Raw genomic sequence first — 15,486 nt, 5'->3', positions numbered from 1 at the left:
AGGACCTGAGGAGGAGCCCCAGGTCCACCCCTTCCTTGCTGTGTGACTTTAGCAAGACACTTAGCCCCCCTGAGCCTCTGTTTTCTCATCTATAAAGTTATAATACTAATCATGCCCACCTCACAGTATTGTCAGGAAGACCAAAAGAAATATACCTTAAACCTAATTTCCTGTTCAGAAGGAAGACTTCAAAGGAGAACCATCTTTACCATATGAACATTGACAAAATACTGAATATTGAGCACAAGGAGAATGGGAACATTACTCTCAGAAATTCTACACCAACACGTTTCATTGAGTTTTCTACGTGTTTTGAGAAGCGAGGACTGATGGCTTTATTAACTGTGGCTTTTTTGTGGCATCTAATGGCCTCTTGGTGACTGCAAACATTTTTGTTGTTAAATCATAAAGAGAAGAAAAAAATCCTGGTTTATATTTTTTCTGAGCTACACTACAATTCTGATACAGTCATATTAGGTGAGATTACCAGGTTTTCCTCAACTATATAAGATAATTAGTTAAGTGAAGGCTTTTTAAAATAAAGCTGCTCTGTGTTGGCTTTACTGGATCTTGTTTTCAACCACACTTCACATCTTGAAGATGAAGGGGATTTTTGATGTGCTGAGCAGACAGGCTATAAATCAGGGAGGGGAGGGGCTTAATCACTCTCGTGTCACTTTAGTTTAAAAACAATGGCAAAACATCACTTCCATCGGACAACTGTCTAATTTAAGCATTCTTACTGTCTGTGCTATCACAGAAGTGTTCATCAAGACATAGCCTGTAGGTGTGGGCGAGAAGATGAGAAAATGGGAAAGGCTTCGGAGACTGCTGTAGTGACAAGGTGGCACAGGAGCCACCCAAGTCTGCGCATGGTGGGTGAGGCAGGACTGGGAAGGCAGGAAACCCACCCTTTGGACGAAGGCAGCAGCCAAAGGAAAGCAACATTTTAGGTGTCAGGGAACATCCATCAACACCTGTGTTCACGCATCCTCTCCTCACGGGTCTCTCTTCCTCCCCCCCTACTCCTCCCCACCCCCACCACCTCTCTCCCCATCACCCTTTTTATGTGTATTAACTTCACAGATCTCTGCAGTGCACCTCCTACTTGCCCAAACCTTTTCTCATGATTTACTTTCTGGCCTGACTGATACCAGATGATTGCTGAACCAAGCCCATTTTACTGGCACCAATTCAAATCGATGTGTAGACCCTCGAGCAGCAGATGACTTTAAACATGTCCTGGAAATGATGTGTGTTCCTCCTATAGCCACTTTATACAGCCCTTCACTGCTCACCCCCACACCCCCCGAGGCAAGCCCTGGGGGCAGCTTCCATGCTTTAGTCAAGGTGTCCATCTAGAAAGACCATCATTAACGTTAACAACAAGTAAGAAACTCTGTGAACCTTCTACATATAACCACAGACTGTAAAAGGTCTCTCTTTGTTTTCACTGTTTAGGTTTTGTGCTATGGAGTTCATGATGGACTTCAGTGCTTTTGCTAACTTAGCAATTCCTTCCCTCTCCTTCTTCAGGTTTCCCTTTGGGGGAAACACCTTCTCCACGAGATCCTGGTGAGACACCACTTGAGATGCCTCAGCATCCCCCAGCCCAGGGGGATGTGCAACCGAGGCTGGCCAGAGTCCATCTCTCAGGCCACCATGACTGACTCAAGGGCGGGCACATGCTGGTGGCTTCCCTGGGTTTGGTATATGGAAACTGGATGGAAGAGGGTCTCTCTTTCGTTGTGATTCCAAGTTCTAAAGATGCAGATTTGAGCCTTCCAGTGATGACCAAGCCAACACATGGGGGACACAGCCTGAGGAGCCAGAGAGAGAAGCCTGGCAACACTGTCTAAGCCCCTGGAGCCAGCCTTGCTTGAAGCCACTCTACAACTGTGTATCCTCAGTTACACAGATCAGTACATTCTTTTTCTTTAAAAAAAATTTTAAACCTAAACTATTTTGAGTAGGGTTTCTCTACCACTTGCAGTCAAAAGATCCCTCATATCCTATCAAACTCAAATGTTTTAGGGCCAGAAATGGGAAGAGGATCCATGGTGAGGGTATTGCCTACGGCCAGTTCTGAAGACTGACTTTGCCTGTGCTGAGGTCTGTCATTGAAGTTTGCCTTGTTATTTAGCATCCTGGTTATTTAACAGTTAACAAGCTACATACACAATGAGCATTTTATCTTTTAAGAGAACTTATTGCTTAGTTAAACGCAATGAAACTGGCACTGACTTGAACCATAAAACACAAAAACCTCCCAATTATTGCACTGATAATTAAGATGTTTGAAATTACTACACATAACTCGTAAGAAAAACTTAATTACAAGTAGAAAAGGACAGGTTTAGGTCTGTAACCAGTCAAGTTGAGACTTGAGAAATAACTCTATTCAGTTGGCTCTTGAGAATCATGCTATCATTTTCTTTGAAAATAATTCAACTCACCTAAGAGAAAACAAGGACACACACAGAGATACGATATGCTCTTTGAAAGAAGCCCCGGTAAGCCCTGGAACCGGAGCTTCCACCCATGTAGTGAGCAAATGTGGCTACTGGGTTATGTGCCCTGTCCTGCTTTTGTCTTAAAGAATGAGCAAAGGTTGTGGAGGTCTCAGGTGCCAACCCCACAGAAGCTACTCCAGGCTACCTGTGCTCTCTGCAGGCCCCCAAGTCTCCATGTTTACTTCCCTATCAGATAACCCAACCATAGACTCTACTACAAAAATAAAAGCCAACAGACATGACGTACCCACATCCTCATCTCTCTGTCTCTAACTCTAGGACCTTTCCTGCATTCCCTCTCCTTTCTAAGATTAGCCCTCCCTGGGCCCTTCCCATCTTTCCGGAGCCTGCTCTGCTCCCACCATTATTCAGGTCCAGCAGCTACAGCCTTTCATTCTCCAATGCTTCCCTCCCCTGCCCTCAGGAGATGTGTGCACACCCCAACAATAATCCATCTTCACTTGATATTTCTGTCCGCCCTCCTCCCACCCTTTCAAGTTACTGTTCTGGTTTCTTCTTCCTTCTACAACCACACACTCTACTTTGTCTCCACTCTTTTCTCAGCAGCCTGTAATTAAGTTCCTGCCCCTACCCTAAACTGAAGTGGCTCTCTTGAAGGTAACTGGTGAGATCCTCATGGCCAGCTCCAATACCCTTTTCTCAGCCTCGCTCTCTGTAGCATTTTGCACTGTTGCCTGGTTCTAGAAATGCTGTCATCTCCTGGAATCTTGGGAGACCCATCTCATTGACAATACCTTTTCTGCTGCCTCCTCCTCCTCTGGTTGCCCTTCCAGTTTCATCCTAAGCATCATATCTCCCTTCCCTACATTCTCCATAGAAGATCTCATCTATTCTCATGGTTCCACTCTCATCTCAGAAGATTCTCAAATCTCTTATCTCCAATTCCAAGTTCTTTCTTGAACTTTGATGACAAATTGCTGTCTAGGACTTCTTTCAGGGTTTGTCCATTGGCAAGGCTGCTGGCATACCACAGAGACACCTCTGCTTAACCCATGCTATGGTTTGAATATTTGTCCTCTCCAAAACCCGTGTTGAAATTTAATCCCCAAGGTGGCAATATTGAGAGGTAGAACCTTTAAGATGTGATTGGGCCATAAGGGCTCTGTCTTCATGGATGGATCAATCCATTCATAGAGTAATGGGTTGTCATGAGAGTGGCACTGGTGGCTTTACAAGAAGAGGAAGAGAGACCTGAGCTAGGATGCTCAGGCCTTTGCCATGTGATATCTTGTGCCACCTCAGGACCCTGCAGAGGGTCTCCATCAGCAAGAAGGCTCTCACCAGGTGCAGCCCCTTGACCTTGGACTTCTTAGCCTCCAAAACTGTAAGAAATATTAATAAATCCCTTTTCTTTATAAATTACCCCATTTTAGGTATTTTGTGATAAGTAACAGAAAATGAACTCAGTCCGGCTGTGAGATTATTCACTTACTCACAAAGCTTCAAGGGCTCCCTTGACTACTGAGTAAAGCAGCACTCCTCATGGTGGTATTTTGGACCTCAACAGCCAAGAGCTAACGCAGCCCTAACAGCAACCCAGCAACACGGCCATCTGGAAAGCCTATAGTTCAGCAAAACTCCTCTGCTTGCCATTGCTCAAACATGCTTTCCTGCCTTCCTGTCTGGGAACCTGCTGTTGCTGTTTTCTCCCAGTAAGAAGAATCATACTTTTTTTTTTTTTTTTTGGTAACTAAAAGGAATTGTAGAAATCTTCTCCTCTAACTTATTTTACAGATGAGAAAAAAGACATCCAGGTTAGAAGGCCTGCTCAATGTCATACACTAATTACAAATAATCTGGCTGGGGACCCCTAACTCACAGGTCAAAGTATTTTCTCACTGTCGCACCTGCTAGGGATCTCATAGATAAATTCATATCTGCTGGGCAAATATTTTGCTGTGCAGGCACCATGGCAGAATGGCCAAGACGGCAGATCCACTCAGCTTGTTTGTCCTGCCCTGCCCAAGGGTTCAAAAATATTATAAAAACCCCAGACCCCTGGGAGAAGAACATCCCCTAGAAGAACTAATCCTGAACCAATGAGCAGTATCTGTGTGAAAACTCACATTCAGAGGAAGTTCTCTCAAGTTCAGACAGAGTGTGGGAAACTGGTAGCAGCTCACTCAGGTAGTATTTTTGAAATCATACCGAGTTTCATGACCTCAGCATAAATTAGAAACGCAGAAGATGGAAACATAACTACATAGACCAAAAGCAAGAGAACAGGAAAACAAACAGATAAATGTCACTTAATTTCCCTTCATCTGCGTGTGAAGCAGGAAGACTCTCTTGCTGGTTTCTTCCTGGTCCCCACTCGACATTATGACTAATCGTAAAGGCCACATACTTGCGATACAGATGAAAAACCCCAAACACCAACACTCTCCTCACATCACCCAAAAGACAGTCAGGGGAAAAAGTAGGGAGGAAACCACCTTACATAAATGGCTCACCAGAAAAAAATGTTCTTTATTATAAAAGGCTCTGGTGATGAATGGCACCCATCTGGAATTTAAGAATACTGATTCTAAAAACTCCCTTCTGGTGCAAAAAGAGAGAGATTATAATAACAGATGGGGGGAGAGAAAAAAAATCAACAAAAACAAATAAACAAAAACCAAACCAACAGTGCTGAACCCTGAGTGGGCACCAAAAAACAAACAAACAACAAAAAAAACTTGTCGACGAGCTTCACGCCTTCTCCTCCATTTCAGTACAGATCTGAGCAGATCTTACTGGAAAACATAGGACCTGGGGCAGGGGTAGTAAATCTTTATAGAATCTTTGTAGAAATCTTTATAGGGATAAATCTACACAGAGCATGACTGGCTACATGGTGATCAACTAAGAACAGGATTTGGTTTAAAAAAATATACCATTATATATATTTTTTGAAAGGTCTAAAGCCAGCAGTACATCCCAGGACACTGAGGAAGACAGGGTGGAGGAAAAGTTTAGGAGAAAAGACAAGAAGCTTAGTACTTGCCCCCTTGTGTGTGAGGCAGTGACCAGACCCCTAGCCAGTAATACATGGAAAACTGCAGAGATAGTTCTGAGAGACTCGGGAGACACCGGGCACTGAGAGATAAAAACGGGTGATTGCTATGGGCTAAAGGTTGTCACCCAGAACTACGGTAGGTACGGAATGAGCTGTCATTCTGATATGTGGCCAGAAATTAGAATCACAAGTCTGGAAGTGGTAACCAAGGAAGTAGCAGACAACCAACATTTTAGTTATAATATGGACAATTCAAATTTTTTTTAAATGGGCTCAGTTAGTCTAGTCTTAGCGAAGGATCTTTTAGGTAAGGCCAAGTTATGAGATTTAGGTGAGTTGAACTCATTGAACTCTCTTCTACTTTTTAACCCCACTGTTTAATTCAGTTATCTGCTAGTTATTTTTCTTGGCCCAACTCTGAGGAACACAAAGACATGCTATAACTCATGAATTGAGGTTGGATTGTCACATGTGGTCACAAGGCAATTTCAGAGCCACTTTCAAGTATCTCAAAATGTCACTAAGTTTCTTTTTCACTGAAAACATTTTTATAAACTGTGGTTAAATGCTGGTTTTCCATTACATTATCTATTTAGTAGGAGAAAGCAAATTTCATTATGACACTGAATGGGAGTGATTTTCTGAGCAATGGCTCTTTGAGAATCGTGGCTGTTATCAGAGGCGGTCTGCTTTTTGATAACATACCTTAGCCATTACTTGTCTAACAGAATTGCCACTGGGAGTGAAGCGGCCCCCAACCAGCAGGGTGCCAGAGCTTATAGCCCCCAAGTCCTATAAAGTCAGCCATCCCTGGATTAAGCTCTTTTATTTCTTGACTGTTTAATGTCTTGCATATTGTAATCAGCATTTTAATTCAGGATTTGGGCCTTCCGGCAGTTTTCCAAAGGGTACACGTTTTGAAGTCAACCCATTAATGAGTGTTTTTTTCTTCAGTCACCATGAGTTCTCTGTGCACCGAGAGAATATTTTTATACTAGTGGCCACGCTAATATTTAAGCCGATGCTACCCGATGGGTTGACCGCACAGACGAAGAGGCAGATAGTGGGGAAGCATTGCTTGTGCCTGAAGAAGGGATTTGTGGGTCGGCAGTGACAAAGAGAAAGGAGAAATTAAGTGACATTGCATTTAATTTGTAAATCAGTATTTCTGCTTGAGAACAAGTACACATTTTCGGGAAGAGCACATTTGTATCTTTATCTTTAGAATTAAAGTGAGTGCTCAAAAAAAGAATATGAGCTGCTAGTCTGCAAAATTAACAAAGATCATAACCATAAACCAATGAGATATGAAAAGTTGTTTTAAATAAGCAGAAAAATATCAATCTTATTCCAGTGTATCTTGGCACAAGCGTTTGAGGAAGTTTATGAAAGAAAGCATCTATCTCAGGCTACTGCTTTTCTAATTTAATTCTGTGAAGAAATGCATAACTACTAGGCTAGTGCTGTACCATTACTACCAAGTTTAAGAAAATCAAACTCCAAAGCCAAGAACTTTTTTTTTTTTTGGTAAGAGAGAAGGAAACTGAATATAGACTCATATTTACTATTTCTTCGTAGAGAAACACTGGAAGGATACAAGTGAGGATGGGAGTATTGAAATAAGGAGGGTTAGGGGAGAGGGATGGGAGTGAGAGTACTTTTCCTGTACACTTTTTTATTATAATTTGGTTTTTGTACCAATGTGCATATAGTACCTATTCAAAAATTAAATTTATTAAAATAATAAAATTAAAGAAAGCGATAAAAGCAAAGAGCAAATTACATAAATAAGATACCGGGAATAGGAGGAATAACAATCTTTCTATCAAAATAAGTTGAAGCATATATGTGTTTATAAATATTAATACATGCGTGAAATGTTAAGACTTGCCGAAACTGGGTGGCAGGTCCTTAGGCTTGTTCTGTTGCTGTGTTTATCAGATTGTTGTAAGATTAAAATATTTCCCTCTCCAAAAAGTAATTTATAAAAAACATGTTTATTCCATCACAATATTCTGTTCTTAAGCCAAGGGGGAAAAATTATAACAAAAATGGAGGCCATTTATGGCAATCTGCACTAACTGCTTGCTTATTACTTCCACTGCCTGGTAGATCTGAATATTTACAAATGACTAGTCATTTTGATAAAATATGCACAGACAGTCATGAAATATTGCACAGTATGCTGCCCACAGTACAGTAAGCAAATTTCTGCCCTCAAGTTTATATTCCTAAGCCCTAGAAACCTAATGCCAGAGGTGTGGTGTCTTTCCATTTTTGAAAAAAACTTTAATTAATGTCCTCTGTTTTCCAGACTTTCCTCCTCTCACATTCTCTGAAGTAAATCCACAATAAGCTCAGACTGAGTTAAGTCATCTGCCCTGGTTAACTGGGGCCTGTGGATGATTTGGGCCAGTTTCTAGTCCTGTGAGCAACCTGCAAGACCAGGGCAGACTGCATGCCAGCCACGAGGCCATGGGATGCTCTGAGTCTGGCTCCAAATCTCAGGGGTATTTTGGACTCTTCGTATGTTGTTAAAAGGAAATGCTTGGTAGGATGGAGAGCAAAGGCTATGATTAGGCTGAACACACAATTTCCTGGGATCACTTAAGACACTATCCACGTCTTATCCAAATCTAGAATTCTGGATTCTCTTTTGAGGGGTTATGTAGCAAGTGATTTTAGGTCTGGTGAACTTGGGTGGGACTTAACCAGGCAAACCTTAAGGTTCAGTAGAGATGCAGCACAGTAAACCACCTGGAAAACATCCTTAGTCCCACTACCTCAACTGGTGACCACGTGAAGAGTGTCCCTGTGTCAGAGATCGTGAAACACCCTTCACATACATGTATGTCCTCCAATCCTGACAATATCCCAGCAAGGTTGTTGCTACTGGTTCCATTTTACACATGAGAACAACTGAGGCTTAAGAGAGTTTAAGTATGAAACAAATTACTTAAAGCTATACAGGCCATTTATGGTAGAACCAGTATTCAAATCCATATCTGTCCAATTCTGAAAGCCATGTTTTTTCCTACCATAGCATGTGACCTTTGATATAACTTTTAGCTTTAGTAGTTTGAACATTATGAAATTAATTATACTAACTATGACAGATCCACACATACTAATTTGTGCTTGGGCACATTTAAAGTCATTAATAAAGACGGTCACCTAAAAACAACTTGCTTAGGAATACAGAATTATTAAAAAGATAAATGTTACATGTTCTTGCATGTAAAAAAGGAATTAAAAATTAAATAAATTATAACCCCAAAGAAATGCATAACTCTTACCACCTTCCTCAGGTTTCACGTCTAACAGTTCATCTATAGGTCCTTCAGGGGAGAGGAAAGAAAACAAAATTATGAGTTAGTTTCATTTTGTAAGGCGTTTGAATCAAATTATTAAAATGGAGTAGAGTTCCTTAATCTAGATTACCTGAGCATGCACTATGTGTAGAGCTTTTGTCTAAGGCAGATAAAATACTTTTTCCATCTTCAGCTGTAACATAACACGTGCAATTGATTATCACCAACTCGGAAGGGTGCTCATGTTCATATACTATCGCAATGTTGTTAAAGCACAGCTCAGGAAGAAACAGCATCCACAAACCCACTCAGGCAGAAACAGGGGTCCTACGGTTACGTTTTACTCCAGCTATTGGCTCTCAATGAATGCTGAGTTAACATCCCTGAATGTTTAATACAACACCAAGACTGAACCTGAATGTTTGCTAGATAACCCAGAAAATTATACGACAGCAACCTGGCAATTCTCCTTCCATGGACAAATGTGTGACTTAAGTAATTGACTATTACTTGTTGACACTAATGGACTTTAGCCATATGGGCCTGGCTAAAATAAAAGGTAGATGACTAAGTGAAAGATATGAATTTGAAAAGGCTACATATTGTATGATCCTAACTACATGACATTGTGGAAAAGGCAGAACTATGGAGACAGTAAAAAGATCAGTGACTGCCAAGGGTTAGAGGGAAGGGAGAGAGGAATGGGTGGAGCACAGGGGATTTTTAGGGCAGTGGAACTATTAATATTTTATATGACACTGTAATGGTGGATACATGTCATTAAACATCTGTAATAACTATAAGATGCACAACAACAAGAGTGAACCCTAACGTAAACTATGGACTTTGGGTGATAATGATGTCAGTGTGGGTTTATTGACTGTAACAAAAATACCAGCCTAGTGTACAATGTTGATAGTGGGAAGGGCTATGCACGCTTGGGGGAGGGGCCCATAAGGGAAATCTCTGTACTTTGTGCCCAATTTTGCTGTGAAACAAAAACTGTTCTAAACAATAAAGTGTAGTGTGTGTGTATAATAGAACAGCCTTAAAACTTGGTTTGCTCGTATGTTCATTGGCCTTTCTGCAGGTTACAGAATAAAAGACAGAGAATACCTCATTATAATGGATTCCATTCTGTGCATATACAAAACGAGGTGATCGACATTTACAATCTCAAAATATCATACAAGTACCACAAGCAATTATACTGTACAAGAGAAAATTTGATTCCCTTGCATTGTTACATATTGTAGGAATATACCATATAAATAGATCTGCAACTTGTATACAAATATAATAAACTGCATTTTACATTTTCCCACAGAATTACAATTTTTTTATCCGGTTACCTTGATTCCCACAACACTAGTGACTTGTGCTGTGGGTACGTTGAGGCTGGAGGCCTGGGTCTGTGCAGACAGAGAACTTTTTCACCACCAATGGGATCAGGCCCAGCCTCCCGCCACCTTCTCCTGCCACTTGCTCCCACTCATGTTCTGGAACTTGGTTTCTCTGACCTTTGCCTGGGTCTCCCCAGCTCACAGCCTTTCTCTAGGCTGTTTCTTTTGCTTTGACAAACTTGCAACAGCACTTGGCTTAGGTAGTTTCCTACTCTCCTCAAACAGGTGTGGCCTCTCTAACACACGGCCCCATGGCCCTACACCTCTCCCTTGGTGCTCCCACAAGACTGGAGCTGCCCGATGACTTGTGTAATTATTAGGTTACCATCTGCTTCCCCTTTTGCCTACAAGTCCCATCCTGGAGGGGCCTGAGTATGTCTGGTGCATGACTGTGTGCCCAGAGCCCAGCGCCGTGCCTGGCACAGAGGCGGCTCTCAGTAAACATCTGTTGAACGAATGAACAAGTACATGCGCAAGTGAAGGCAGCCACGCATGAGCGGACGACATGAAGCCGGGCATTAGAGGCAAAAAAAATGAGTTGTTTTTGGCTTTGTTTTCTCTGTTCACAGGCAGATAGGAGAAAAGCAAAAGAATGAATACAGTAGGGGAGGAATAAAGTAGGCGAAGCACGTGGTCGGAAAAAACAGGAAGACAGAGGGAGACTGAGGGTGAAGGAGGAGAATGGAGCAGAGGGACGTTTTGGGCTCATCTTGCCTCCTGCTATCTCCCGGAAAGCCTGCCACAGCAAAGGGCGAAGCAGGGCAGAGACGGATATGTCCCCACGAGGGCCAGGCTCAACAGAGTTGGGGTAATTTTAGTTCTCTTCCTAACACCTGTAAAACATTCCCTTGCGTCCCTGAGGATTTTGAGTGCCGGTGAAATGCTCGGCTTTGCATCCCATTCGCTCTGCCAAACTGACCACGCCCTCGACCCCTTTAGGAGGTGAAGGACCAGTGAAAAAACTGGCAGAATAGCAGGAGATAGAGCTCATAAGCCCTGCACAGCACATTGTGTCACCTCCCCATGCTCTGACCCCTTTTCCTAACACGCAGGTTCCGTTCACCTGAGGATCTGGTCCGGCTCCTCCCTGGCAGGCTGTAGAATCATCTGGCAGAGCAGGGCGTGATCTCTCCCCATCTGTTCCCAACTAGGACCAACACCCACCCCACAAATCACTGCAAATCAAACTCTCCTGATGAAATAACGCAATCTTATTAAAACTATCCCTGCAGCCCAAATAGCTGTTAGAATTGGTAATGGTAACAGCAGAAATCTTATCATCTGCTGTGAAAAGAAACAGTTCTGTGCCAGGTTTTGATTATGGCTGCTGCTCTAAAGAGCTACTGCTGATGTAACTAGCGACGCTATTTTTGGGTTCAAAATCCATAGCCTCTCTCAATAATGCTATAGGGTTGATGTTGCTCATATTTGAACATCGAAAACTGAATCTATAGGAAGCAAATTAGCCTTTTCTTAACTGGAAAAGAAAGACCTAGGATAAGTTTGCCAAAAAAGAAAACGAATTACCTGTTGAGCATTAAGTAGTATTTCGAAAGCAATTCTAAATAAAAATCAACACTTACTCTTAAAACTAGAGGATTCCTTGTGCTGGTTTTCATCCTCTAATGAAATTAATCTTAAAATAAAAAAAAAAGTTTAGTCATCAAGTTTTGCAAATGTTATATTTATGATACAGCCAGATTTTAAGAACAATACCTATTACTTCACTTATAACAACACATATATGTACACAAACACACGGCAAGAAAGGTCAACGTAGAGTCATTTATATGCTACACATTTCCTGAAGAAGAAATAAATTTGCTGATTTTCTGTTTATTTCTGTAGCATCTTAATATCTGAAATTTGGTTTCATCATAAAGCAAATATTCCATAAATAGCTAGATGGGTACTTGGGTATAAAGAAAATAGATACTTACAGCTATCACTTTAAAAAACTTAGTAAAAAGTTAGTTATAGGAGGGGACACCTCAGGAGGTTTGCTAAACTACACAAGGCTGAGAGGCTCACACTCAAATCCAGGTGGACAGGCGCCTACTTAACTGTTACCATATCTTTAAAGACAAAGATACATCACTGTCCAGAGACCCATTTGTTGTCTCTGAACCTTCCTCCTAGCACTGAGGCTCATTTTTACCTGCTCTTTCTGAACAAAATTCTTGTTAAATTTTCATTGTCATTTTAAAGTTACTGGCTTGTACTTTTTGAGCTTTTAAAAATGAAGTGTTATACTAAAATATTTGAGAAATCTGAAATTAATTCACACAAATCAAGAAAATCCTAGGTGGTCCCCTTCTGAGTGAAGGTTAATGCTTTATTTTGATTGCATTAACTTACATAGTGAACAGAAGATGCAAGGACATACTCCAGGCTTTGCTTTTCTTACTACCCTGGGGGCCACGGACAGTCCGTTAACCTCTCTGAGCCTTGTTTCCATCCTTTATACAGCGAGAAAAAAACACCACTTTGACTATTTTAAGGGTTATCATGAGGATGAGTTAACATAACTAAAGCACCCAGACTGTACCTGGCACAGGTGCTCACTAAATGATAGCTCACATTATTACTATTACCAGGAGTAGGTTAAGCTGGTTGCCCTTAAAATTTTACTATATTCAGATCATATTCTATAGTCTGTTCTACAGTGAAAACTTGTCTTTATTCTGCACCAAAAACTTTTTCTAGCCTGTATTTGCTTTAAAATTAAGAAGGGCTGATATCGGCAGCAAATATTTCTGTGGGTCAGAAAATACATCAGAAACTTTAGAAATACAGTAAAAATATAACCCTGTTTTCCTATAAGATTGTCATCTAAATATTTTTGTGTAGAAAAGGAAACAGTGAATGGAGGCAAGGTCATCTATTTGGCTCTCCTGGGTCAGCCAGTTCAAAGATGAATGCATTCCTGCACACTATTACATCTCTGTAGAAAATAACATAGCTTCGCATTTAAACCTGCTTCTCACTGTATGAGATTAGGAACCATGTGCCACATATGTTGAAAAGTTCATCTCGGCATTTAAGATGACAAGAGAAACTTTCTTTGTAAAGAGGCGAGAAATAGAGATGAGGCAGTCACTTCCTGTACTCGGAGCTGTTCTCTGCTCCACAGAGGAGAAACAAAAATTCTGTACACTAGAAAACAAAATGCCAAAACCCAGCTCTTTTGTTGTGTAATGATGCCTTCATACTACACGTGTGACTAAGGCAATTTCATAGGTCAGCTCCTTCGAGAGAGAAAAGCCAGGGAATTCCTGTCTAGGAGAGCATCTAGTGGCGACAAAAGGACAAGATAAGGGTCCAGAAACCAGAGAGTGTGAAGCTAGAACTGAGGGTATAAGACAGAGAGCCAGGAGGCCCTGGGGACATTGGCCCTTTCTTGCCCCAGGCAACTCCTCACAAGGGTGCCCCTTCTAAGTCCCCTGAAATGAGTCTCTTACTGGAATAAGTGAGTCATGGCCTCGCAGGAATATATGCGAGAGGCATTTGGCTTGGATGTTAATACACCTACTCTGAGAGGTGAGGAAGTAAGACAATGACTCTGTGTCTGAAACCTCAGCTAGCCTGGGTGGGTGAGGACTCTGCCACCCTCACCTGCGGGTAGAAAGATCATGCCGGGAGAAGTAGCTCATGACTTACTGACTTGGCTCCCGCGCGGCCGCCTCTGTGCTTTCCTGCGGGGTGGTCTTCTTCTTTTCTTCTTTCTCAACTAGTTTTTTCATAGGGTCTTGTAAGCTCTTGACCATGAGCCATACATAGATAATGAAAAAGAAAGGAAGAAAAAGGAAGAGAGAAAAGAAGGAAAGAAAGGACAAAAGGGAGAAAGAGAGGTCATTGATAAAAAACTCAACTGCCATTGGAGCCAGCAACAAACCTGAAATTAAAGGTACTGGGAAGTGACCTTGAACCAATCAAGTGGGCAGAAATGAAATTTTGTATGGAGAAGCAACAACGTTCACAGACCCATCCAAGAAATACTAGCACATGTAGGACAGTTGATTTGCTGCTAGATTTATGTTTTCCTTTTTGTGATAAGTTATTCGAAAGAAGGCCTTTTGGCTATTGCTAACTTTATTTTCCAAATTCAACAGTCAGTTAAGATAAACATTCTGTTCTGCTTGCAGCCCACACACTGACAGAGAAGAAGCTCCCCCACCTCCTCCACAAATGAGACAATTTCATTTTATTTTTAATTTTGTTTGCTATTTTGCAATCGAAAACCTGCTTTTAAAAAATAACAGAAAACAAAACCTTTTTTTCTAAAACCAAAAATAGTGGCTTAACATGTTCTGACAACTTAACTCCCACGAGTGGACACAGCAGGTGCATCCAAATCTTTCTAGATTAAAAACGGGCGAGAGTCTTTTTTTTGGCACATCGTTTGTTGGAGTTACTATTTTCAAGGTTTATTAAATACTTAAGAAAAAAAAATTCTTTTAAAAAAAGCAAGTGCCTGGAAACTGTACACTAGTGACAAAGACCTGGAAAGAAAAAGCAAAACATTTCTGGAACAACTGAATAATGAGTTATACAAAAAGATCTCTATTTCTGGCCCTGATTAAAATACAAACCTACGAATACAAAAGAAACATCTCCAGATACTTTTCCTTCTTATATTTTCAGAGTTACTAAAATCCAAGTCTTCACCCTTTGGGCCTGAACCTCTTTTCTCCTGTCTTCCTCCTCCCCAGCGTTCACTCATCTAGTAGGACACACACAGGAGGCAACCAAGTTTCACAGCCCACTCTGATTGACGACAATGGCTGACTGCAGGGCTGGTCAAGATGGCTCCAAGGCTGCGTCTCGCAGAGCAGGGCTGAGATTGATTCTGGTGTCTGCCATGGACACCAGATGGATACTAGTGTTACACCTCCCCACGGCCAGCTCTGTTTCCCTCCCTGCACGCGGCCATTTTCCTAAAACACCCAGGCCATCATGCTAATCTTTTTCTGAAGAATCTAATTATTTCTTTCCTTTCTATAAGAAGAACTTCCTTATTTCTTTCTATTATAATCTAAACCTCTCTGCCCAATTTGAAAGATCTTCTAAAATGTGATCCTGTCTTAGCTCTCTTGACTTGCTGCCCACCAGCCCCTACGAGCTTTCCATGCCCTTAGGCTGGTCTCCTCATGGTCTCCTATGTGCTGGCTGCTCCCTTCCTACCTTTGTTCATTCTACTTCTTCAGCCTAAAAAGCTCTCTCTACCTTGTATTTTCACC

General features: G+C 41.5%; 1 protein-coding gene across 17 annotated transcripts in view; it reads right to left on the bottom strand.

Annotated features, from left to right (window-relative positions):
• Nucleotides 1–15,486, bottom strand: part of ICA1 (islet cell autoantigen 1) — a 143,151-nt gene that overhangs the window by 12,680 nt on the left and 114,985 nt on the right. For 7 of the 17 annotated variants that reach the window (XM_069462575.1, XM_069462578.1, XM_069462574.1 and 4 more), the window contains 4 exons: nucleotides 13,907–14,004; nucleotides 11,830–11,882; nucleotides 8,974–9,036; nucleotides 8,829–8,870 (listed from right to left, as the gene is read on the bottom strand). In XM_069462575.1, coding sequence (XP_069318676.1) covers nucleotides 8,829–8,870; nucleotides 8,974–9,036; nucleotides 11,830–11,882; nucleotides 13,907–14,004 — 256 coding nt within the window. Of the gene's footprint in view, nucleotides 1–8,828; nucleotides 8,871–8,973; nucleotides 9,037–11,829; nucleotides 11,883–13,861; nucleotides 14,005–15,486 lie in introns of all 17 variants that reach the window. The other 10 variants (XM_069462583.1, XM_069462582.1, XM_069462585.1 and 7 more) reach the window with 6 other exon arrangements.

The sequence above is a fragment of the Eulemur rufifrons genome, chromosome 29 (assembly GCF_041146395.1).
Source record: "Eulemur rufifrons isolate Redbay chromosome 29, OSU_ERuf_1, whole genome shotgun sequence".
Lineage (NCBI taxonomy): Eukaryota > Metazoa > Chordata > Mammalia > Primates > Lemuridae > Eulemur > Eulemur rufifrons.
This window is presented reverse-complemented; position numbering and strand designations above follow the sequence as displayed.